Source organism: Poecilia mexicana, unplaced genomic scaffold (assembly GCF_051168715.1).
Source record: "Poecilia mexicana isolate PSO_F unplaced genomic scaffold, ASM5116871v1 scaffold_5, whole genome shotgun sequence".
Taxonomy (NCBI): Eukaryota; Metazoa; Chordata; class Actinopteri; order Cyprinodontiformes; family Poeciliidae; genus Poecilia; species Poecilia mexicana.
The window spans coordinates 2,742,947-2,767,937 of NW_028263374.1; the positions used below are offsets into that span (position 1 = coordinate 2,742,947).

The following is a 24,991-nucleotide window of genomic DNA, read 5'->3' on the forward strand; positions in this document are numbered from 1 at the left end:
GTCAAGACTCTGGGACATCAGTAGATCACATTGATTATAGCACATTGAGAGCCATAATCCACAACTGGAGAAAAATGCAGCGGCTAGTTGAAAGTCAAAACCACTGATGACCAAAAAGAACATGAAGTCCAGTCTCACATCTGCCCAGTAAATATTGTGATGATCCTCAAGACTTTGGGGAAAATATTCTGTTGACTGATGAGACAAAAGTGGACCTTCCTCTGTCTCTGGACATGCTAACTTGAATTGTAATTTAACTTTTAAGCTGCTTCTCTTTAAACCTCCTGTGGAAGCGAGCTGTGCTAATAAATCCTGAACAATGAGGCAACTTCAACAAAAGCTCTAAGTATTTCTTCTGACCCAAAGAAATCTGATCAGTCCCTGCAGAAAATGTACGCAGTACTTTAAATTCACTTCATTTTTAACGCGTAGCATAAAAACAAAAAAAAAAGTTTAACTAATTGCCTCACCTCAGCTGGTTCGATTCGACTAATTGTATAAAGGTCACCTTGTTTCACTGTGATTTCTCTCCAACTCACCAGAAAGCAGATAAAATACAGTAAGAAACTTTACACACCTTCGTACATGTAGGCTGCAGGTAACCTCAGATCAGTGACCAATCAGGGATTTAGCTGCCCATTGGTGAAATGAACAGTTACTCCTCAACACTCATTGAAACAGCAGCCCAGGGACTGTTTGTTGTTATTTTTTTAAACTAAAGCTGTAAAGTTTATAAATGGGCTTATACAGTATCCCAAATCACAACCAACAGGATGAAAATTTGAAAATGAAAAAGGTTTAAACTCCAGCTTCAAAGCAGGGCATCTTAAGACTGTTTGGTCACTGATTCCATATTCAACACCAGAGCTGTATTTGTAGTTTATCCCCATCACTGCTGTGTGCTGGAGCCAGAGAACGGTATTCCTTTTATTTGATGGGATGTTATTACATGTGTTTCACCTCATCCTCCAGTTTGTTGATTAAGTGATATTTACGCTAGGATGATGTGTTTTTTTCAGCCGTATCAAAATAAATACATTTCACAAAATTGCACTCTTTTCACACGATCAACAGCCAAATGTTACTACTGCCATGATTTTTAGTGACTTATTGCATGAATAAGTTTATTCATGTGTGATTTTAATGTAATTTCCTATTTCATGAAAACATCACAATTGGTAAGTTGTGTTTTTTAAGTTGTGTTTTTTCGACATTAGCAGAAAAACAGACGAAGGTTTGCGCACATTTGTAATGGAACTACAGCAGACGGACGCAGTTGGTCAGAGGCTCTTCACTCGTTTACCTTTTAAACTTTGAAAGGTGCCCATTAATGCATTTTAAAGCAAGTCCAATTATTGTAACACACCATTTCCTTTTATTCATTCATCCACAGTGAAGATATTGAGAAGTAAAAAACAAAAAAAAAAAGTAGACACCACATTGACACACTCACACCTGCACACGTCACAGCTCATCTTTTCCACTTTCATTATCAGAGGCTGACGCTGAGTCCTTCTCGGAGGAACCTTTTATCGTCTTTTTAACGGCAGGAGCTGCACCTTTTTTACTGCCCTGTTTCACTTTCTGTTTTGCGGCTTTGGTGCCGGCTGCGGCCTTGGTTGCGTCTCCAGGTTTGTTTTTTGCTTTGGCCGGAGCTTTGGCCTTAGCAGCAGGTTTGGTAGTCCTTTTCTTCTCAGTCGTGCCCTCTGGCCGATCAGCTGATTTTCCAGCAGAAGCTGTGTCCGGTTTCTTTTCCCGTTGGTCCGTTGCTAACTGGTCGGCCTGTGAAGCAGCCGGCCCAGACTCACCGGAGTCCTGTGACTCTTTCTGGCTGAACTCTTCATTTACAGGTGTGGAAAACATGTTCAGCATGTCCTGAGCCTGGATTCTCTCCTGGTAAGGGCAAAAAAAAGAGAGAAATTTAAAAGGTACAACACCTCCAAATAAAACATAGTTTTCTTTCTTATTTGTTCATATTGAGCGAAGTCAGCGGACAAGTATTAGATGCGTTACCTTTTCTTCGTGAGTGGGATCCAAGGTGAACCACAGAGCCACTGCACATCTCTGACCTTTAGTGACGGCCCGGACGCCGTGAGGGTTTTCTTTCCCTGCTCCGAACCCGACAACCCGGCCGCAGCGGGGGTGAACCTCAGCCTGCAGGGCATGAAGACGAAACGTTTAATCTACCATCTGTTACAACGTGAGCGACACGCGTGCTCAGCACTTTTAACATCGTCACAGTGCATCGTTTTACATCTATTTATAATATTAGGATTGTATGTGATGAACCATTACGTCAACGTCGCACTATGAGAGGCGAGATAAAGGACATGTTTATGTACTAACAAAAATCTGAAAAGTGTGGCCATCAGTCAGTCAAATTTTTAAATCTAACTTGACGGCAGAGCCCGTAACTAGCAAAATAATGAAAATATATTGACAAAGTAAGAAACATTTTGAATTCAAAATCCTTTTTTGTTGCTAAATTATTGAATGGACAGACATATGAGCTTGACAACAAATACATTTATTGTTTCTAATCTTATTTATTTTTTTAATCAGCAGATTGGAGCTGAGGGGGTTTTATTTGTTTACAGACAGGAAACGGAGTGAGAAGAAGCTGCAGCTTGTAACTCCTCCCTCCAGCCGTGCTGTGGGTGAGTAACGGAAAGAAAAACAGAGATGTATTTAATTTATACATCAGTGAAGTTTTTTTCTTTTCTAATTTGTCCCCTGATGTCCAAAAATGTGTTATTTCTGGCTAGAAAAGCAACATAATTCTGTTGTAATTTTTTCTTTAAAAGTTCATCAATAAATTAAATGTGCAATATGTATATGAAACAAAGAGCTAACTTTTCCATCGTATTGAATGAAAGAGTGCTTCCTAACTTTTTGGGTATTTTTAATTTTTTTTTCAGTTTATTTGATCTAGAAAAACTTTTAGTCTATTCCCAGCACAAATAAGTGTTTTCTTTAAAACACAAAACCAAGTCTAGTAGAGTAAAAGTGCTTTAGTCTTTCCAGAATTAGGATTAAAGAGGAACATTGTGGAGGATCATTCCACTTATGAAATACATACATGCGCCCTCAATTTCTCTTCATTGCATAGTTTAATAATTGTAAAATAATTGTGTGATGAGTACTTTATATCCAAGACAACTTCAGCTTCCAGTTTTTGACTATTATTCTGAATTACGGTGGGTTTTTGACTTTGCAATAACAGCTTAAAGGGATAAAGAAAACTCCTTACAAATCTCATCTGTGTCATATTGATGCTAGTAAGAGGATTAAGAATGACCGCAATAAAGACAGCAGCTAAAATGGACACTCTTTGGTCAGTTTTCTTTTGTGTGAATGAATATATTAAAATATGCGAATAAGACATGCAAGGACAACAGGGAACAATAAAACAAAGGACAGGCAGTGGCACTAATATGTACACACACTATTTGAAATCAGAAAGAATTAGTTGTAGTTGGATCTGTGAACTTAGTTCAAAATACCTAGATAGATGGTGAACTATGAACATGAATTCATTCATTTTAACTTGGATGAGCTCAATCAAGAACTAGTTTTTGTTCAGAACACTAATCTTCCAGAAATGCCCCTTACTTAGTGTCACTCATTTTCCCATCAGCCCCTGCTGCTACTTACGGTGACTGTTTTGGCATCCAGCTCAGTGAAAATGAACTCTCCTCCCTCAAAGTCATCATTTAGATACAAGATGGCACTGAAAGAACGACACTGCAACGTTAGGCAGAGAACAAAAAACACAAAGATCTCCTCAGAATGTTTTTGTTTTTTTACCTCACCTGTAGTCTCTGTGAGTGTAAGCAGGAGGTTCTTTTTTACACTGATTGAGGTCAGAAACCAGGACACAGTTGTCGACGTGAACAGGATGGCTCAGGTCCTTCCGGTCCTCCTGCTTTTCTGAACAAGCGGCGGCACAAAGACAAGTTAGCCATTCCACTGTCAGACGACCTCTGACCTACAGCGCATCAGGCTGACAAAACCAGGTGGAGCACCTAGTAACAATAGCACCATGGATATTTTCTGCTCTGCAGCAGATTTGTGCTAGCTGCATCAATATTAACTTAATCTCAGTCTTCCACTATGTTAAGACTCAATCCCCACCAAATTATTTAAGTAAGTGTTGTCTTTGATTATGGTGGAGCTACGATCTTATATGTGGAAATAATTTCACTTTCGTGTTTTACTCGGAAGTAGTTGGAATTTGAGGCTTGGTCACGTTCATAACTCTGTTATTAACTAATGACAACAATAAGATTTGTGCTTTATAAACAAAAAAACACATGACAGTAACATACATCACCTTTGCACTACTGTTCATAAAAGACTTTTTCTAACTTTACTCTTACATTCGACTGAACTAGTCTTATCACTACAAACTGGAAGTGGTTTTCTGTAAGCTGTGCAAGTCTCAGACAGAGAGCATGATCACCCCCTAGTGGCTGAGCTCACCATCGATGGCAGAGCGACACACCAGATGAGAGTAGGAGAAGTACAGAGGCGTGTCCAGTCGGAAGTAGGACTCCAACACCTTCCGGACTTTCTCACTCAGGTCAAAGAACATACGAGCGCTCTTCAGAGGAACCTTTCCCTCCTGGCCAAGCTACGAAACATAAAAACACAATATAACGGCCAGCATGGAATGGGCCAAATGACAAAGGCTTGTCTCTCTACACACAGAACATATTTTTTCTTTTTAACCATAATCACTTTTGTCAGTAATGACTTAGGCCATTATTTTCAGGAAGGTGACAGTATATTTTCTACAACCCAGTTATCCACTATTCTGCAAAATAAAATAAGCTGACCTTGATAGCCTTCAGGACGGTGACCCCCTGGAACATCTCACTAGGTGTGTGTGGAGATGGGTGCCCGCTGTAGCCGTCGCCTTTCAGAGCAGCAGCCTGGGGGAGGAGTGTAGGATGGTTACGCTGACGTGACACGCTCTCTCACAAAAGCCATCCAGGACGAAGCTCCTTTTTTGTTTGGACTCACGTTGGAGAGGCGCTGCAGCTCCCTGCAGTCATCGTCGCTGATCACCTCGTCCAGCAGCACCCGGTGAGAGCCGTTCAGCTGCATGGATGTCATGGTAACTCTGATGTTATCGAACAGCACGGCACCCCCTAGAGGAAGCAGGTCACAGTACATTTCTGTAGCTCTCGGATGAAGCGTCCCAAAGGACTCTGGCGTTTGGACAGTCACCTTCTTGGGGCGCAATCATCTTGGCCATGTCCGAAGAATCCTTCTTCTTCTCCTCAACCAGAGTTTCAATCTCCTTCATCAGGTTTCCGATCTCCTCCGTGATCCTCGCTGCAGTCTCTCTCTCGGCTCTGAGACACGCAGAGTTATTCCAAAGTGACAGAGGAGTGGATGGAGATTAACATAACTCACACTGCAGGAGCTTGTATGTAGGCCTGCAGCTATCAATTGTTCTCACGATCAATTGGATGGGAAAATTTGCCAGATTCTGCAGATTTTTCTTTTAACTACGTTGATTTTTTTTAAAATATAAGAAATTTTGTCAATTTAGATTTTTTTTTGTTAGGTAGAAACCGAAATCTGTTATTAATTTTTGTATTTTGCAATAGTTTAGATTACTTTGGTAACTTTTAGACCCTCCTAACACACTGGGTGGTGGATGTCTTTTGTTTGTTAGATGTCCAGTGTGATGAAGGGAAGTTTTTGTAAAATGACTCCTTTTTACCACTTTTTTAACTTTAACATCAAACTGAGTTTGATGTTAAAAGCTGCTATATCTTTCTTAAAAGTTACTTATTTATTTATTTTTATCTATGTTGTAAGGGATATTTTTGCTGGAAATACACTACATATTTCAAACAATCAAGTGGAAAATGCGTTCAAGAGCCCAGACACCCACGGCCCTTCTTGGTCAAATTTTGGTTTTGGAGCTTAGAAGGACGCGACAAACCACTATATCCTTCTTAGACAATGTAATAAATACATCAAAATGCTAATTCAACTGGATTTCCCCGGAGTGGGACAAAAAAAGCATATTTCTATTCCATGGATTCTGAATTCATTGTCGACTGGACCAGAACCCAGTTAAACTAAAACTAACCCACTTGAGGAGTTCTGGGTAGAACATGCTTACAGAGAAAGGTGTTTTGTCTTAAATGTAAATGGTGTATTTGTTTTTAATCTTTATTTATTTACTTTTTTTTTTTTTGCTTTGTTTTGTTTTATTACTTGTTTTTGTTTTTGCTTCAGTACTGCTCTGAGCGGGTTTTTCTTTCAGCATATTGCCTTTTTTGAGCGTGTATACTCTAGTTAACGATGCATCGATTACTAAATAAGATTAATTCAACGATTGTTTTACATCGCAGCTAATTTTTATATGTTGGATGTGGACATTAGTGCCACATGATGTGGCAGGTTTCGCAGCAAACATGTAGCTGTGGTGGGAAAATTAATTCCAGTTTAACAAAAGTATCCAAATCCCTGATGAGCTGTTTGTTTGATGTTGGTACATTGGTGTAAATGTAATTTTACACATTTTTGATTTGCTTCCTGAAACTTCCCATTAAGAGCAAGACTACGTGAAACGTTTCTGCAGGTTAAAATCTAACACATGTGGGCTTTCTGCAGTACTAAATATTCTGCTGAACAAAGTAAGACATTCACATCCATAAGACATGCAAATTGAAAACACATGTATTATAATAGGCGTGTCAAGAATAAACTAACATTGCAATGCTTAGCTCAATTTGCCGAAGTGCCGTGAATCTTACTTGTGTTTGTTCCTCAGCTTCTTTGGCATCACATCCTCTGGAGTCCAAGTGTCCTTGCAGTGAAAACAACATTTGCATGTTAAAAGGAGAATTTTCAGTTATCAGTGTTCCATAACGACAAGGAAAAACAGGAGGAGGATGGTTTTGTTTGCTCACCGGATCTACAAAGGTGATTCCAAAAGCTTCATATCCAAAGTACAGCAGCTCCTTCTCCAGTATGGACTGCTGGATGTACTGCTTCACCACCTGGTTACAGAGCAGACACCAAATCCCAGCTTGTGACACATTTAATGGACACAAAGTCAACTAATTATCAGTCATTTTACTATTCTTTGAGGTTCAAAATATTTTGCTTGTTAGATGAGAGCCAAACGCTTTCGCCCTAAATTCATAGTAATAGTGATAAAATAGAAGGTGTACTGCAAAAACACACCTTACCAAGTAGTTTTGGTTTAGTTTCAAGTGAAAAGATCTTACACTTGAAATAAGACAAAAACTAACTTAAAAATAACTTTTCAGCAGGAAATTTGGGCTCATTTTAAGTCAATAATTCCTTAATATTAATGAAAAACTACTTGTTCCAGTGAAATTATTTCAGTTATAACAAGATATTTTCCCCATGGTTTTAGTGAAATAATATGCCAATGAAATTAGAACTTTTTCATCAATATTAAGGAATTATCAGAATATCTTTCTGAGAAGTTACTTGTTAGCTAGTTTACTCTTATTTCAAGTGTATTCAGATATTTGCACTAGAAACTAGATCAAAAATACTTGCTAAGATTTTGTATGTTTGCAGTGTAAAAGAAACTGATCCACAAAGACATTTTCAAAGGTTCAGATTGTTTACTATAGAAAAAAAACATAAGGGATTAAAAAAGAGAAGCATTTCAGGACTGTTTCTTTTGATAAACGCATCTAAATGTTGATGCAAAAAAAGATATTTTACACTGTGTGACTGAAGAACATGACACGTTTTAATGAGCCGTCAAGCCAAAACTTAACCGATTCTCAAAAACAAAGCTGCCTCTTGACGGGGAGTTTAACTGGTGTTTTTTTCTGTCAGCAGATATTAAAAAGGTGGTCATCCTGTCCTTCAGCGGTAACACCGATAAAATCGATCAAGTCCAGCGTTGTGAATGTGGCAGTACCTGTCTGGCTGATATGGCTGCAGCCTTTTCCTCACCAAGCACAGCAGAATAATAGTTGAGGTTCTGGTTCATCATCTCGTCCTCAGGGTGGAACAACAGGAAGGTCTTAGCACACTCTATGGCCTGCTCATACTTCTCACCTGCAAAAAGGAAGAGGGGGAGGAGCAACAGCATTATCTGCTTCAGTCAGGTTGGGTCGACTTGGGGTTGAGCCGGGTTGGGAGGTTTATTTTCTCATTTCAAGCTTTCTGAATGTGACAGTTTTCAGCAAAACATGATGCTGATGAGTGTCTTAACTTCTGGAAGTTATATAAATATTTTTACGATAATTTTAGAACGGAATTTTAACAAAGCAATATTTGCCCATTCTGCTTGACAGAAGTTGTCCGGCAGGACGACTCGTTTTATTCTACAGATATTCAAACCAAATAGTTCTCCAAAACTTTAGGCTCTATGCTGCTCTAGAAATACATATCCAATTGTAACACACGTGTTTGAGAAGCCAGTCACATAAAGACGAGTGACTTTGCATCACTACACTGTACACAGTAACTGCATTTACCGGTAATCATATTTTCAAACTAATTGATATGCCTTGATGCTCTTATTTGACAAACAGTGGAGGAAAATAGTAAAAAAAAATCCCACAATACCGACATTTTAGTTGTGTTTTTTTAAAATATCATTAATTGGAATTTATCATAAAGATAAATCAAAATCCCGTCATGATAAGGAATTTATCACAATAAACGATACGACAGATGTTCTCCCTCAGTTGTAATGTGACAAAATGTGGAAACACACAACAGGTATGAGCCGGAGAGTATTTGTACACCGCCGTGAGCTCTAGTCTGACCCTATTTCACTTCGACAGACTGACAGACTTACTGTTGTAGTAGGAGAACTGCAGGTAGTTGAAGTGAGAGGGCAGGAAGTCCTCGAAAGGAGCGTCTCTGCCAGCAGCGGAGGCCAGTTCCACGGAGCAGTGCTGCTTGCAGTTCAGCAGCTGCATGTAGTGATCTGACACAAACAGTCACATTTGCATGAGCGCCATGAAACGTGAAGATGCAACGTGTAAACGTATTTCACCTCCTCTGCCTCACCTGTCATGGTCTGGAACAGGTCGGCGCTGTACTCCATGTAGGTGTATCCGTCGAAGCGGTACCCCCCCTCACACAGAGCTCTGCACTCCTTGTAGGCGGTGAAGTATTCCTCCAGGGCGTTCTCAAAGTGTTTGGCTGCCAGGCCAAAAGAGTCATCGCTATAGAAGCTCTTCCCCAGCAGAAACTCAGCCTGAGGAAAGACGCCACGTTACCGATTTTGAAAATAATTCCGGATCGGGTATCGGTTATCAGATATGTGTCTGATCTACCAAGTTGGGCAAGTTGAGCACAAAAAAAGTAGATGTAAGTTAATTTTGGACTACATCAACATATTTTTATTCAAGAAAAATATGAACAAAATATTTCACTAGAATAAAAAGTAAAAAGTAACGATCCAGTAAATTACCCAAGCAAGAGTAAAAAAAAAGTATCTGGTAAAAACCCTACTAAAGTACCGAGTAACTGATCAAATTGTCAATCATTTATTTAAAAATTAGATCACCAGAAGGACCAAAATATAAAGTTAAGTGGAAATAAGGACATAAATGACAATAATTCATGTACGTGACAAAAAAGAACAAAAGAACAAATCAGTTTCACTCAATAAACAACAAAACCTGCAGCTGTGTGTCTCTGTTTGGTAACATTTTGATTAAAACATGTTTGTTTTCCATTCTCTGGGTAGAAAATCCAGAAATTTTACTCAAGTAAAAGTAGAGATACTTCATAATAAAATAACTCAAGAAAAAACCACAGCATAGTAAAAATACTCCTAAAAGTACATTTCTTTCAAAAATGTTACTCAAGTAAATGTAATTGAGTAAATATAACTAATTACTGCCCAACTCTGCCAATCGAACGGCAGATCTATTCAGTCTAATTCTTTGTCATTAAATAATAATTAAGTATCAGATGTGGGAAAAAAAGTGGATTGTTGCATGTCTAGTTCTCACCATGTGTGGCTTAGCTTCCAGATCTCTGAAGTTCTCCTCCTCCACTCTCGCCATCATCCTGTAGTACTCCAGGTTCTGCTTCATCTCCAGGTGGTCTGGGTTGGCCTGGGAGAAGGTGTGGGCAGCTGCCACCGCCTTGTCCAGCTTATTGATCTGAAACAACACAGATCGCTTCTGTTCGCCTGATGTTCTTGGTGAAATAAATTTACAAAACAGACGAAAAACACAGTGAAAGTCCTGCATCAGTCTGAGTAAAACTAAAATATTAATGTCTACAAACTGGCAACTATGGAAATGGAAATGATTACATTTGCAAAGGAGATAGTCAATAGATGGAGTGAAGATAAGGAGACAGAAGATGTCAAATTTCATAGTTGCCATAGAAATTGAAGTGTGGTGGAAAAACCCTGCAGGTACAGTTAACACCAGAAGTTTACATACACCGAATAAAAAAAAAAATATAAACTTTTTTTTTCTCACTGTCTGAGGTTAAATCAGACCAAACATCTCTTGTTTTAGACAGATAGAATATGTCAGACATTTATTTATTAATGTCTTCAAAAATCAGAAGTTAACATACAGAATGATAACCATGTTTCTAGATATGAGAGAAATCCAAGATGGTGATTGCTATTGCTTTGGGAACTGCACAAATCTGGTTCATCTTTGGGAACAACGTTCACATGCTGATGTTTAACATGATGGGAATGTCCAACCATCAGACGGCTCAGGAAGCAGAAGGCTTCTGTGTCCCGGAGGTGAACAAGTCAATCTGCAAATCGACTCCAGAACAAAAGCCAGAGAATAATGGAAGACGCTGGCTGAAGCTGGTCAGACAGTCTCAGAGTCCACAGTGAAACATACCAACATGGGCTGAGAAGCCACTCAGCAAGGAAGAAGCAGTTACTCTAAAAGAAACGTCAAAAAGTCCGATTGCAGTTTGCAAAAGCACACAGGAACAAAGACTTTCATTTTTGGATTCATGATTAAACTAAAGTTTAAACAGACTGGGTCGCTTGTGACAGGCAATATCCTCACTGTGAAGCATCATGTTTGGGGATGTTTTATGAAATAGATAGCATCATGAGGAAAGGACATTATGTGGAAATATTGAAGTTACATCTTTTATATACAATATACAAAACATGTTAATATTTTGTATATTGAAGTAACATCTAAAGCAGGGGTGGGCAACTCCAGTGAGTGTTTTAGCGCAGCCATCACAGAGACCTGATCTCAGTCCTGTTGGGAGATCTGATCAGCTGTATGTAAACTTCTGGCTTCAACTGTGTATGTCTACAGTATAGATACAGACAGAGAGACAGTCAAACCAATGGATGCAGTGGTCGCATAAGATGAATAAGGGATGTAGTTTTATCTGTTTTACATATTTCTCTGCATTTTGCCAAACTGATATAATTTCTGACAACGTGTGTTGTGTTATTGTACATCTGATTGTGTATTGTTTTTTTTTTTGTTGTTTTTTTTTTTTAATAATACCGAGTTTTAAATGGGTAACAGAATATTTGCACTTCATAAAAACCTAAGAAAGCCTTGATAATAGCTAAAAATGAAACGACTGCCTACCAAGCGCACTGTTATTTTACAAACTGAATCGTTTCCGCTATTTTTGACTCTTCAAACTACACAGTGCTGAACTTCTACGTCCCAACGTCAGATTTACGTGGAGGCAGAATTCAATTTAAGACGTGGCAGAGAAGTCTCCGTCCGAAGGAGGGGGCTGGGTGTTTACAAGGCAGACCTGTCTTAGCTCTGAATGAAAACGTGAAATCCCACAATGAAGCGTCCGACCATGAAGTTACCTTGAAATAGGCCACTTGTAGGTAGTTGTACGGAGTCCTCTTCCCAAACTCCAGCTCCACTTCCTCGCTGACTTGATGCAAAGTTGGAGAACCGAGTTTCTCGGTTTCGCACGAGTTCACACAGTCTGCCCGCTTCAGAATGTTCTGGAAAAAGCTTAAATCCTCCACCGAACCGGCCCCGGGGATAGGAAATTCCAAGCCCCGTAAAGGCTCGCCGAGAGCGGACTGGTTGTCACATCGCAGCCGACACTGAACCTTCACGTTTCGGACCGTAGCTTTGTTCCTGAGGGCCTTCTCCATGTTCAGGATGACCGCAAGCCAGTCCCCTCTGTAGTAGGCTTCCACCGCCGCGTCGAAGAGGAAATCATAAGGCACCAAAGTTAAGTTACTCAGACTGGAGTCTGGCCTGCAGAAGCCCGCAGTGAGCCAGAGACATGTCCAGATCAGCGCGTTGCGGGGTCCCATGATGGGGTCCGGAGCCAGAACAGCACAGAGAAGGAGGCCCTTCTCCTCCAGACAGGAACTTTTAGTTTGGAGGCGGGATTGGACATTTGAGAACCCCTGTTCCACCCCCCAACACCTTCAAAATATTTTACATAGTGACGAAAAAAAAGGCAACAAAAAAGTACATAATTGTTATTATTATATTATTATTAAAGCTCAAAAATTGGTCATGTTATAATGTTATTCCTTCATCAGAAACATACCTGGCGTGTTGCTTTGATTTTTTCATACATATTTGAGAAATACTTTAATTTCACTTAGCAACCATTCAGCTGTTCAAAACACCTGGGTGAGCCCACAGCCACTTCAACAAGGGTACAGTTTGGATTTGCAGAAGTGTTACTTGAAATTATAAATGCAACCCAGTGTAATATGAATTATGTTGCAGGATTGTGAGGGGTGGGGAGGACTGGTGTCTATCTCCACCCTGAGTCCACCCTGGACAGGTCACCAGTCCATCATAGTGAGAAACGCACAGGACAAACCCAGGACACTCATGTCCAAGGGAAATTTAGAGAGAAAAATGAACCCAACAGTTCGAACCGTGGGAGAAAGTCAGAATACTGGACAATTTTATTTTATTTTTTTACACAACATGGGAAAAATGCCTCGTCATAAACGACAAAATCTGTTATTACTGGCATTAGTATTATTTTTAAATGAATATTAAGGAATTATTTACTTAAAATCAGCTGATATATTTTGCTGAATAGTTACTTGTCAGTTAGTTTTGTCTTATTTCAAGTGTACTAAGATATTTGCATGTGAATTGGGGGAAGAGGAATCTTTGGTAGGACTGTGTTTTTACAGTGCAAGTCCTTTTCAAAGTATTGCATTTATTACCGTTTCAGTCCACAGAGGGGCGCTGTTGATACATCACAGTTCAACGTGTTCATCAACATCCATGTCAGGACGCTGGATTGCTCTGATTTCATGTCAAAGAATGAATCATTTCCCTTGGTGTGTGGAACAGCGGGGGGGGGGTTAGGTTTTGACCTTTAGGATCAAAACCTAAAGGTCAAAACCTTTAGGGGTTCTCAGTCCCCCTAAAGGGGCAGTGAGCAGCTAACAAGGGGCCTTTACTGAAACAATGTCAAGGAGAGTCTTATATTGTTTTATTGTCTCAGGAAAGACACGTGTCTCATTTACGATCAAACTATACGATTGAATTAAAATATTTAAAAAAGAATTTTCCTGCTGAATTGAATAAAACAAAGAACTGAAACTATTTTCAGTCATAAAGTGAAACACAGAAATGTGTTTCTAGTTGCATAAAATTGTTTAAAAAGGGTTAGAGATATGATCTGAAGCGTGACTGCGATAATCTTGTAATTCCTCCATTTGTTTTAGAGTAAACTCTTTCCTCTGACACAAACCTGCAGCACATTTTCTTCTTTTTGTCAACGTAAAAAAAAAAATCAGTTCAGTTTACTTATATAAAACCTATTCACACCTAATATCAACTCAATGCCCTGAAAGAAGAAAAAATAGAATCAGTCCAGTCATACAAACAGATTCCAGTTTGAACTGGACTGATTGCAGTCCAGTTCAGTTTAATATTCAAATTGGTTAAAAAGGGGAAACGTAGTCAAGTGTATCCAGCAATCTAAACCTATAGCAGAATAAACCACTCTAACATTAAGTTTTATCGAAATGGAAAGTTTTTAAGCCATTCTTCAGTCTGTGCTGTACACTGTTTCTGCTACAGTTAATTAAGAAAAATCTGTAAAACAACTGTGACCTATTAATTTTATGTCACGACTCAAGTTTTTATGCATAAAGGAGCTAGTAAAGTACAACAAATATATATATGCTATAAAAAGACAGTTTTAGTTTTGTCGTTAAATGTTTTTGCTGTTGTGTTGTACCATGTTATTATTATTATTATTATTATTATTATTATTATTTTTTTTTTTTTTTTTTTTTTTTTTTATTATTTTTTATATTATTATTATTATTACACCTCCAGCCAGTATAGTGACGTTCTACTTTGTTTTTCTTTCATGTTCGCTCCGATACTCTCCATGATGACAGCCAGTGACTCAGACAAGATCCTCATTTAAATATGGCGGATCTGCACCGCTGCTGCTCCTGCAATCAACTGCGCAGTCAATCCTTGTAGATCGCGTGCAACACGCCCACTCACTGCACAGGCCTTTTTTTGTCCCCCTTCCTTGCGTAATTTACTGTTCCTTATTTGGATTCTCTGTAACTCAAGCCCACACTGTGAACAACCCAGTGGGGAAAAAGTGATGGATGTAAAGGAATGAGATAAACAACCAATAACATCTAAACATTATAAACGTCACATTCATGTTTAGGCTAAAACTGATCTATATTTGCTCTGTGAATGGCTGTCAGTCAGATATTAACACAGTCACTCTACTTGTGTTTAAAATAGGTTTCTGTAGCACTTTCTGAGTGAGCACAGCAGACAATTTACGAACTTTAGGACAGCAAAATGAATATTTAACTCTTTGCCATTTGATTTTTAGCAGAGGAAAATAGACTGATTCAGCTGGACAGTCATAAAAAAAGGTAAAGGGTAAAAAGTCACAGGAACAGAACACAGCTGCATTCACTGTTAAGTTACACTGCAGGGTCCTTGTTTCCAGATCACACCTGCACCAGCATCAGAAGGAGAGAGAAAAATGAAAGGTCACATACTCACAGCTACAGAACAATTTCATATTTGTTTCTTCTAGAACCTGAAGTATTCTGTGGTGAACCAGAACATTAAAGTTTGATAGGAATCACTGATCCACTGCAGGTTTTTCTTTAATAAAACACATGGAAGATCTGTGGATGACATTAACCATCAGAGTGAAAAAAGCAGGGAGCCGACTCCAAAATATTGTTTAGAAATGAGTTATTTAATGATTCCATCTGTTCATGGTTGCTGCTGGCATCGTACACCAAAACCATAAAGGAGTTTCAGTCATAAAATGCTAAATATATGTATTTAGCATGAAATATATGTATTTAGCATGAGTCATTACTTCAGTTCTAAGTAATGACTTAGAACTGAAGCACATGATGCTGTATGATGTAACTTCTCTCCAGAACATAAAACTAGCAATTTAAGCCCCAATATCAATATTAATATCAATGTTTCAGATGTAGATTAGCTTCACAGGCTAATTAAGCTTCTGCAGCAGACAGACAGATGGATGTGTTCAACCCAACTAACGGTCTAGTTAAGATCATGAATTTATTTTCATGAATTTAATTTCCCTTTGGGATCAATAAAGTATTTTTGAATTGAATTTAAATTTGTATTACCTAAAAGAGGTTGTAATATCCAAACCAAGTCAACTTTATTCATGAACACTTAAAAAAAGGCACAAATGACCAAAGGCATTAAAATATAAAATCTAGAAGACATAAAAGATGTTATAAAGTAGCATCTTGAGTGAATAAGATGGACAGTCAAAAGCCAATGAAAATTTTTGTTTAGTTTTATTTTTTAGAGCAAATTTAAAAAAACACACAGCTAAGAGTGAATTTCATGACCAGTGAGCTGCTACTGAAATGTTTCTGCCCTCTCTGAGCTTCTCAACAAGATCATGAAAGTAGTGACTGAAGAGCAAGAGCTTTACATTTAAGGGCATCAGAGTCATCTGGACTCTTACTTGTTCAAGACACTTTAATAAAGACTGAATGGACTGGAAGTGTTCTTGTTTAAACAAACCTGTCTGTCATGAGCATAAAAACATATTTATTTGTGTTTCATAAAGATGTTGTCCCAGAGAAGCAGACAGTGTGGTTATGTTTTTGTACAGCAGCCACTTCAGAGAATCCGACCCTTTAAACCCAATGAGAGCAGACCTGCACCATGTAACCACATCCAACACCACAAGCAGCCTGACAAAGACCGAGACCATCCAACCCAACAACACCAAGAGCTGCAAGTCCAGATTTCTGTTTCAAACTTCGTATCGTGTTATTTTGTAACGCTGTTTACAATTTAATTCAGCTCTATTCCATTTTTTGTTTTTGTTGCATCGCTTCAATTCACAACAGACATCGTCTCGAGACACTTCAATAAACAACTTATTCCGATTCAGTCTCACACACACACACACACATACACACGTTCCACCTGATCTTAGTTCAACGGTGCTTTATTTGCTTGACTTCGCTGCCGGTGTTTGTTAACAGATGCGTATTTTGTTGTTATCCACTGTTCTGTTCTTTGCTTTCACCAGAACTTGTGTTTGTGGCATCATTTGTAGAAAACCTCGTGCCACATCCCTTCTTCCCGGGTTCATCGGAGTTTATGCCTTGCAGCAACTTTGAGTTTCACTTTATCTGCTTGCTTGTCTCTAAAGGAAGGGTGCAGAAAAGCAATCAGAAAAGCAATGGATATTGGTGTTACAAAAGCCACCAATATCCAGGTTTTAAAAGTAAAATTCTCATGTTTTTTTTTCATTTATTTATTTATTCAACTTCTCTATGTCAACCCAAATCCGGTGACATTGTCCGTACTCTTACAGCACTTTAATATTTTCTACTTTATGATTCACACATGGAGTTCCTGTCCATGCACACTTTGGCCCCCATGTATAAAACATAAAGCATTAAGTCCTATTATAACATCAAAGCAGGCCACGTGACACGTGATCTTTTACTGCTTCTCTCTCTCTCTCTTTATCTCAGCTCCTACGTCTCCCAGATAGAGTCATGTTGGTTTCTGTAATGGGTGATTTTATGATTTACCAGGCAGAGGGGTGTTAGAGGTCAGTTTAATGTATAACACGGGTGACTGGCTTACTGACTGCATGTGTTTATCAAGTGACAATGTGATGAGATCACGGCAGTAAAAACGAAAAGAAAAAAAACATAATCTACCACTCCCTCTGTCTCCGGTATTTTTTCTGGTACAGATCAAGTAGTTTCCAGTAAGCTACGTGCAACACACAGACCTGGCAGCTTGCCAGCCTACCTGCTCGACAGGTATGTTGACTTTGTGGGAGGAGAAGTTGCTCTCACCTCTTTCAGTGTGTGTCAGAGTTGCTAAGTAGAGTGGTTAGATAATTAACCCATCCAACGTGGACGATTAGAAAACATCTAATAAGTCAACTTCTAAAGTTTGAAAAGGCTGTAAAGAGAGAACAGAGTCGTAAATGTTCACGTTTAAGATTTTTTTAATCAGCAGATCATCAGTTGTTGCTTTGAGTTTGTCAGAGAACATGTTGGATCTGATTGGATTCTTGCCGTTTTGCTTACATCTCAGCAGACAGTGAATTTTAACCGGGACGAAATAGGTTATCTCCTTCAGGCTTTACAATATGGCTCTCATTGAAGTTATTGAGAGTCATATTGTGATCCCAAAGGTGCAATATGACACTATAGATAAACAAGGGCAGCGTAGTGATAGGGCTGTCAGATGCGTCGCCCCACGGCCAGCAGGTTTCTGGTGCATGACTTCGACTGCAGGCCCGTGTGTCTGCATGCTCGTCCTGTGACTGCAAAAAAATGTTTTATGGAAAGCAAATAAGTGACTAATTTAATTTCATCACAATGCATTTAAACCAGCAGCGGTTAGGAGGTCGTACGGCTTTGGTAAATTGTAAATCTGCCGTATCAATAGCGTCAGAAGAACAAAGATTTTGCTTAGACTCACCTACTAGGTCAGGCGTATCTGCCCAAACTGAAGCTCCACCCAATGTGTTTTTGCAATGTGTTGTCATGCAACAGTAAGATAAAATAAATAAAAACTATTTTGTTGTAGTTAGTGTAGTCACAGAGACCATGATGAGGCTTACAGTAATATCTTTAAGAGTGTTGAAAATGTGAATTCAGAGACCAAACTTTTACATTTTGGTTCATCTGAGGTTGGCAAAGCTGAGCCACAGTATTTAAAAAGATACATGTCTCTAGATAATGTTTTGTTATGACAGTCCTGCCAAAGTGGTAGCTAAGTCACAGTTATTAGCTCACGAAGACAATATATTCTGCTTTTTGAGACTGGAGTGTGACTGGCTAAAGCTGATGAGATGGACATTTATAATGCAGTGTTTTGTGTTATCTTAAAGGAGACTCTCTTGACTTTAATGTAATTTTCATCAGAGTCAGGTGGTCACAGCCTGTTAAAATAATAATAATAATAATAATAATAATAATAATAATAATAATAATAATAATAATAATAATAATAATAATAATAATAATAATAATAATAACACACAGTTTTCCCATTTTTCATCTAAGCTAAACTAGATACATTTCTTTTTACCCCAGTGGTATTCAGTGACATCAGGGACATGAGAGTTAACAACATATAACTTTTCAAAAATGATGGTTAAGCTTTCCCACGTTGAGATGGACTGAAAAAAAAAATGGTGTGGTTCATGGACTAATTCAGATTAAAACCCACATGAGTCTCTTCAGTCATCCTGCTCCCTTCCTACAGAAAAACAGTGAAAACAGCCTGAAAAGGAAAAGTTTCCTCCTTTTAAACAAGACTACTGCAGAATTTATTACTGACTGGTCAGTTATATATTTGCAAATACAACCTGTATGTATCAACCGTGGTTCTGAACGGCTAATCTAAATTGTGGCTCGTTGAAGGTTCTGATGTTAAAGATGTTTTTATGGGCAACTTTATTACTCCTTTCTCACTAACGCGTATTCTACTAACATGATAAGGACTATTTTGCGTGACACATTGGACATTTTTATTTGCCCAGTTAATGATTATCCAGCACATACTGTATGGCTTAAAAAAGGTTTTACTGCAAAGCACATCAAGCTGTTGAAAGGAATCAGTGAAATTTGTATTAAAATGTTCAATTTAAGGAGAGAAGTCCAAAATAAGTTCGGTTCAGTTTACGTATATGTTGCTAATTCACAATGCATGTCATCTTTAGCCACTTTACAAACAACTCATTTCATTTCGGTCACACACATTCCCAGTGATCCTCGTTATCAAATAGTGCAATAAGCTCAGGTCATTATTCAATTAGTTAAAAATATTTCTAAGGAAACCCAGCAGATTGCATCACATCATTGACTTGCAGCATTCACTCCTCCTGGACGAACACGTTGTGTTGCTTCATTGACTTTACAGCAATCCCTCATACCGAGCATGCATGTAGCGACAGTGGAAAGGAAAAACTCCCCTCTAACAGGAAGAAACCTCCAGCAGAACCAGAACCAGAACCTGGCTCAGAGCAAGCATCTGTCTGCCACAACCGACTGGAGGTTTGAGAAAACAGAGCAGATACACAATAAAAGAAACAAAGAAACTGATGGAGTATTTTCTGTGTTAATAAAAAGTAAAAAATTAATAACGTTTAGTTGTGCACCTTCCTCCAGGAAGATGCAACAGCCAAGAGGAACTCCAGACCTGGTGTAGCTTCTGTGTACAGAAAAACAACTGAAAACATAGTAGCAGCATCCTAAGTTTATACCAGCAGAGCTACAGAGATGGCTCAGGGTCACCTAACAGCTCAGAAAGACACATGAAAGAGGCAGAACCCAACTCTGACTGAACTCTATCAGTATGAATTTCAAAACATTGCTTCCATCAGTCATAATGGGAAAGGATAGTATCGGGTGGAGAGATGGCCCAGAGGCAGATTTAAAGAGAAGGAAAAGCCAATTAGCAGCGCCACAGTAACAGCTGACAGCGTAACTGTGGAACATCATCTGTGCTGTCCAGATGTTGAGCTGTTATGGTCAAACCAAACGCATTTTGAGCATCAGGCACATCTGGTTTACATTCAAAGTCTATGTGGAGCATTGGACTCATTGGACGCCTGACGCTCAAAACTCATTTGGTGTGAATGCACCACTAACATGTCACAGCAGTAATGAGGCTGTAACATTCTCAGTCTTCTCAGTCTTCAGTCAGAGGCCTCTTCAAATCGGTTGCAAGACTGACCGCTGCTGAGATCCTTCCTGCACACAGTGGCTCTTAGAAGATATTTGGGTGAACTGAATTATGGCATCATTCAACTTCCCTTTGGTTCTAATAAAGTAACTCTCAACTGAATGGAGCTGAATTTAAATATAATGTATTCTTCAGATTAAAATTCACATGACTAAATGCTGCCAACTATTTAAATTTATTTTTTCTTTCCTGCCAAAAATGAAAGGAAAATAAAAAAAGTATTTATTTATACCTCTAATATTTTTAGAGGTGTAAATATGCATGGTCTGAGTTTTATGTGTGTGTGGTTTATGTGAGGGGCATAATGAAAGGAACATCTGGTAAATCTACATGAGGTCAAAAGAAAAAACAAATTGACTGATTAGCATTTAAACAATGTGGTTTATTTCTCACATCCACCAATACAGAGATTGACGAGTGAAACATTTCTTATGTGAAAAAAACTCTAATCATAAAATCCGTAAACTACATAGTAGGATTACTCATCTGTTATTCTTTAATAAACATTGTGAGAACACGCTTTACACACTTTATAACAAGTCATACAGATAGGTAGAACATAAGGTAAATGTTGACGTGACAAAAACATCACCTACATTTATTTCTTTCTGTTCTGTCTTTAATTTGTGCTTTCCAAATCTCACATTCAGAGCCACAATTGAGTTTCGTATGTCAACTGAACTATGACAGAACAATAAAGAAAATAAGATATTTTCAGTGTCAGTTATTTATACCCATGTACCACAGCAAAAACTTTAAGCACAGAGATTAGAAGGTCATGAATTTACAATAAAAAAACACACTATATGCAAATTACAGCGAATATTGAACAACTGTTACTTTGTTTACAAAGGCTCAAAAACATCAGCAGAACTATGTCTAAAGTTTCTGTAACGAGGATGAAAATATAAAATACGTGAAACATTAATATTGGTTCATAAAACCTACTGGAGCCAAACACAATGGCTTACATTTTCTTCAACACCTTCCCGTAAGAGGAAGTTTCGTCTTTTAAAGTTTCAGATAGTAACGACTTTTTTCCCCAGCCAGGCAAAAAACAGGCTTTTCTGGTTCCTAAACTTCTGCGCTGGTCGGCTTCGTGATCTCTATCTGCTCAGAGACTGACGCCTCCGATACCGCTGCCAATCTCCTCAGTCTTCCACCCACTGGAATTCTTTCCGAACTTGTACACAAGTCTTCTGCCATCGACCCGCTCCAAAATCTCTCTCTTGTAGTAATACCTGCAAGTAGAGACATATCACCTTAGGGATTCCAACGGCCTGTACGAGAAGAAAATGTTCTAAAGCAACCACTAGTGTTCTAATGGTGATGATGATACTCTGATGTTGGAAAATAATTCCCTGAATTGACGTGCTATGGCAATCTGCTTCTCATAAAATATGTATTTATCTTGGCTTTTTGGTCCTGAGGAGTCATTGTTGCCAATATGCATAACTATAAACCAATAAAGTTTAGTTTATAGGGTTCAAACAAAGGATTTAAACCTTACTTTACAAACTTCATCTGTGCACAGTTAAGTCATGCAACACAGTAGTAGCCATCCTCTTTTTTGTTTTTTTGTTTTTTTGCTGTGCCAGCCCAAAACTTTTACTCGTCCCAGTCAGGCCACCCCTTTGAAGAAACCTCCAGTGCACCCGTATTTAACAAATTAAATCTGGGTTTTGTTCCGTGGTTTACGAATGCAAATTCATATTTGAGAAAATGAACACATTTTATGTTTTTAGACTCATTGAGCAGGGACTCCTTTTTTACTGGGCAGCTCAGAGAAAAAAAAAATCCCTTCATAATGAGCTCTGGGTTTGCTGTGTGCAGCAGGAACTCACCTCATGGCTCGGCTCAGTTTCTCGTAGGTCATGCTGGTGTTCTTCTTCTTCTGACCCCACATCTGGGCGACGGCCTCGGACTTGAGGAACTTGAACACCCCCTCCCGACGGTCCTCCCATTTCATCAGGCCCTGGTTCTTCTCGGGGTGGATGAGGATGTCTCTGATGAACTCCCACAGGTGGGTGCCACGAGGTGCTGCAAAGGAAGGAAACAATCAGCTCGCTGTTTCCAGGTGTGGAAAGTGTCAGCATGAACACGCAAAGATAAAGGCAATCTTGACCCGAGGAGAAAAACTACTTGTAATGTAGAAAGCGTACCATGTTTGTTTTTCTTTGGGTTGTCGTATATGCTGCTGCTGTGTCCACGGTTGACTTTAGGAGGCCGCCCTCGGGGTCTCTTGATGCGACAGTCTCCGTCTTCGGTTTTGATATGGACCTCTGTCAACACAGCAATTCGTTTACCATGCCGAACCTCGACTATACCGTAAGACCAGAATGCTAGACCAAGTGTGCCTGAATACTCACTTGACACTGGGTAGAACTCAGGGTCTGATTCGCTGCTGCCGGACTCTGGTGAGCTCATGAATCTAAACTTGCCACCTGAACACACATCATACACGTTTGAGAAAAGACATGTCTTGATACGCCAAACTTTAAAAAACGTTGACAAGATGATAGCAGTATACTAACTGTTGGCCGAGGAGCTGCATTCACTGTCAGATGGATTGTCAGAAAGGTAATCGGTGTCGTCCAGAGTTGTCAGGGACTCCATAGTGAATCTGGTCAAATCATAACCATCGCGGTAGGCAAAGTTTCTCTTTATCTCAGTTTCTTCACCTGTGTGGTAGATGGATGTGTTATTCCAAGTTTTCTCTAACATTACAAACTTGTGCTATCTACATAAATAAATATCAAAATATACCATGGCCAATTTTGAGCGTGGTCAGCAAAGGGAAGCTCAGGTTGTCCAGGAAGTTATCAAGAAGTTGACATGTCTCACTTAGTTCTGGTCCAGAGAGACTCTGCAGTTCTGGAAAGAAAAAAAGAAGAATTTGTTAGGTTTTTACCATCTCTGAAGATGGACTGATGATTGATTGCATGCAGACAGATTGATATCTGTGGATTTGAAAAATAAAATGATACATTTTAGAGATTTAGTTTACCATATTTGGTCTTGTACTCCTCCAAGCTCTGGTAAAGATGTGGGCCGAGCTGCGGGCCAAAAATGGCAGTCATCTCTTCCTGGTTCATGCGGCAGAGGTTTGGGCCGTCAATGGAGCAGAAGTCCAGACTCAGGGTGCTGGCATCAAACTTGGTGCTCTCCACATGGTCGCTGATCCACTCTAGAACATGCTCTGCCGTCCATTGGTGAGGGCTGATCTGTTTGTACCAGTGACCTGAGGAACGAGAGCCATTTATTACCTGATTGGGCAATTAAGGTGATGTTCTTCTGACAAAAGTGCTAATTTTTTTTTTTAAATCAAATCAATCTGTCTTGATTTCCCGTCTCCAGTAAAGTTCAAAGCCAAACAAAAACTCTGCTTGAAACATCCTCTTTTTGAGTTTTTTTTCCGAGCACATCTACATTTTCTGGTGTTTTATCCACGAAGTCAGTCAAGGTCAGACAAACATAGCCAGCCCAGTTGACCAAGCAGGAGGTCACAGCATTTCTCTGCTTTGAGCGTCGAGTTCAGTTAAACATTGACAGTTCGGTTAATCATTAGCGCAATTAGGTCAAAGTAAAGTGACCTCATGGTTTGGTTATCTTAAGTCAGGATCATGTGACTCATGAACAAGAAGAATAGTACTCTACTATATTACCATCACTGTACAGGATGTAGATTTTGATGACAAACAGGAGCTTCTAAACTTCTTGATAGTTTTCTGGTGTCAATTTCAGTGGAGCCCAAACATTATTCATACACCTTGGAGATTTAGACTTAAAGTAAAACATAAATATTTCATCAAAATATCTCATTTGATTGGAAGTAGTAATAATTTGAATGGGTGGGAGATCAATGCATCACACTCAGTCAGAAACAAACTTCAAACAAAAGTCTAGTTCTCCACATTTGGGTTTAAGTGGAGGTCCCACGTTGACCTGAAGCAAACAAGGTAAACCGCCTCGACGTCAGACGGACGATCCTCTTACCTCTCGTGTTGTAACTTCTGCTCTCCAGAGTGTGGATGGTGGGCAGCGCATGGAGCTGCTGTGGGGGGATGTCGGGTAAGCCAGTCTGATACATCGTCAGGTTGGCGTTAGTCAAGATGCTGCTGAGGCACGGCGACGACATCGAGTCTCTGAGCGACATCAAGAAGTTACAAATCAGTTATTCTGAACATTTTCTTTCAAAAGTAAAATTTTTCACATTGTTGCAACTTTAAATGTGAGCGTCTCCTCTACATGAATTGTATTAAATAATTCTTTGGAGTCATTTACCTCTTTCAGCACAAAGCCACTGTATGGTTAAAAAAAAATGATTCAAAACTATCCCACTTTAATTTGTGTGTCGTCTCTTCGGTCTTTGTTCCTTTCTGTTCTTTATAAGGTTCCTGTCTCCAAGGCAAAAAAGCGCTTTCAGTTGGAAGTCAACATGTTTATATCCCCGTGGAGGAGTGGGGGATGGAGAGGTAAATTCAGGGGAATTCCACCTGAGGGTGGCCACACCTCCATCCCTCCTACGCTTTCCAGAGAACTCGACTAACAAAACTCACCTGTCCTGTTTTCCTTTCTAAGCTTTACCGTCTCTTACCCATCATCACTGAAGATTAGATTAAAGTTCTTGCCTGACAGATTCAGTTACTGTAAATTGATCTGCTTTGCCTAACTGGATTCCTTTAGCTAGGCCACAAACAACAGTGCCATAACAAAATAAGATCTCAGGCGTTTTATCACGGATCATTTGCATTTTTTTATCAAGAAAATGTCATTTTCAC

The 24,991-nt window shown here is 39.1% G+C and overlaps 2 protein-coding genes across 3 annotated transcripts; both read right to left on the minus strand.

Annotated features, from left to right (window-relative positions):
• Window positions 1-1,352: 1,352 nt before the first annotated feature.
• Window positions 1,353-12,305, minus strand: p3h1 (prolyl 3-hydroxylase 1). The gene is made up of 15 exons (XM_014990999.2): window positions 11,810-12,305; window positions 9,987-10,139; window positions 9,034-9,223; window positions 8,819-8,950; window positions 7,931-8,070; window positions 6,936-7,025; window positions 6,780-6,832; window positions 5,233-5,360; window positions 5,026-5,153; window positions 4,839-4,934; window positions 4,483-4,633; window positions 3,813-3,930; window positions 3,655-3,730; window positions 2,014-2,154; window positions 1,353-1,893 (listed from the first exon to the last, which is right to left on the minus strand). Exons 1-15 carry the CDS (start codon window positions 12,272-12,274, stop codon window positions 1,465-1,467), a joined length of 2,490 nt encoding a protein of 829 aa, XP_014846485.1. The 5' UTR covers window positions 12,275-12,305; the 3' UTR covers window positions 1,353-1,464.
• Window positions 12,306-20,571: 8,266 nt separating this feature from the next.
• elf3 (E74-like factor 3 (ets domain transcription factor, epithelial-specific)) lies at window positions 20,572-24,655 on the minus strand. Of its 2 annotated transcripts, XM_014991000.2 has the most exons (9): window positions 24,495-24,655; window positions 24,207-24,355; window positions 23,218-23,451; window positions 22,977-23,084; window positions 22,745-22,891; window positions 22,580-22,654; window positions 22,373-22,492; window positions 22,055-22,250; window positions 20,572-21,451 (listed from the first exon to the last, which is right to left on the minus strand). In XM_014991000.2, exons 2-9 carry the CDS (start codon window positions 24,346-24,348, stop codon window positions 21,325-21,327), a joined length of 1,149 nt encoding a protein of 382 aa, XP_014846486.2. In that variant the 5' UTR covers window positions 24,349-24,355; window positions 24,495-24,655; the 3' UTR covers window positions 20,572-21,324. The 2 variants fall into 2 exon arrangements, with proteins under 2 accessions (XP_014846486.2, XP_087861450.1); XM_088005324.1 differs by lacking the exon at window positions 24,495-24,655 and having other exon boundaries at window positions 24,207-24,366.
• Window positions 24,656-24,991: the final 336 nt, after the last annotated feature.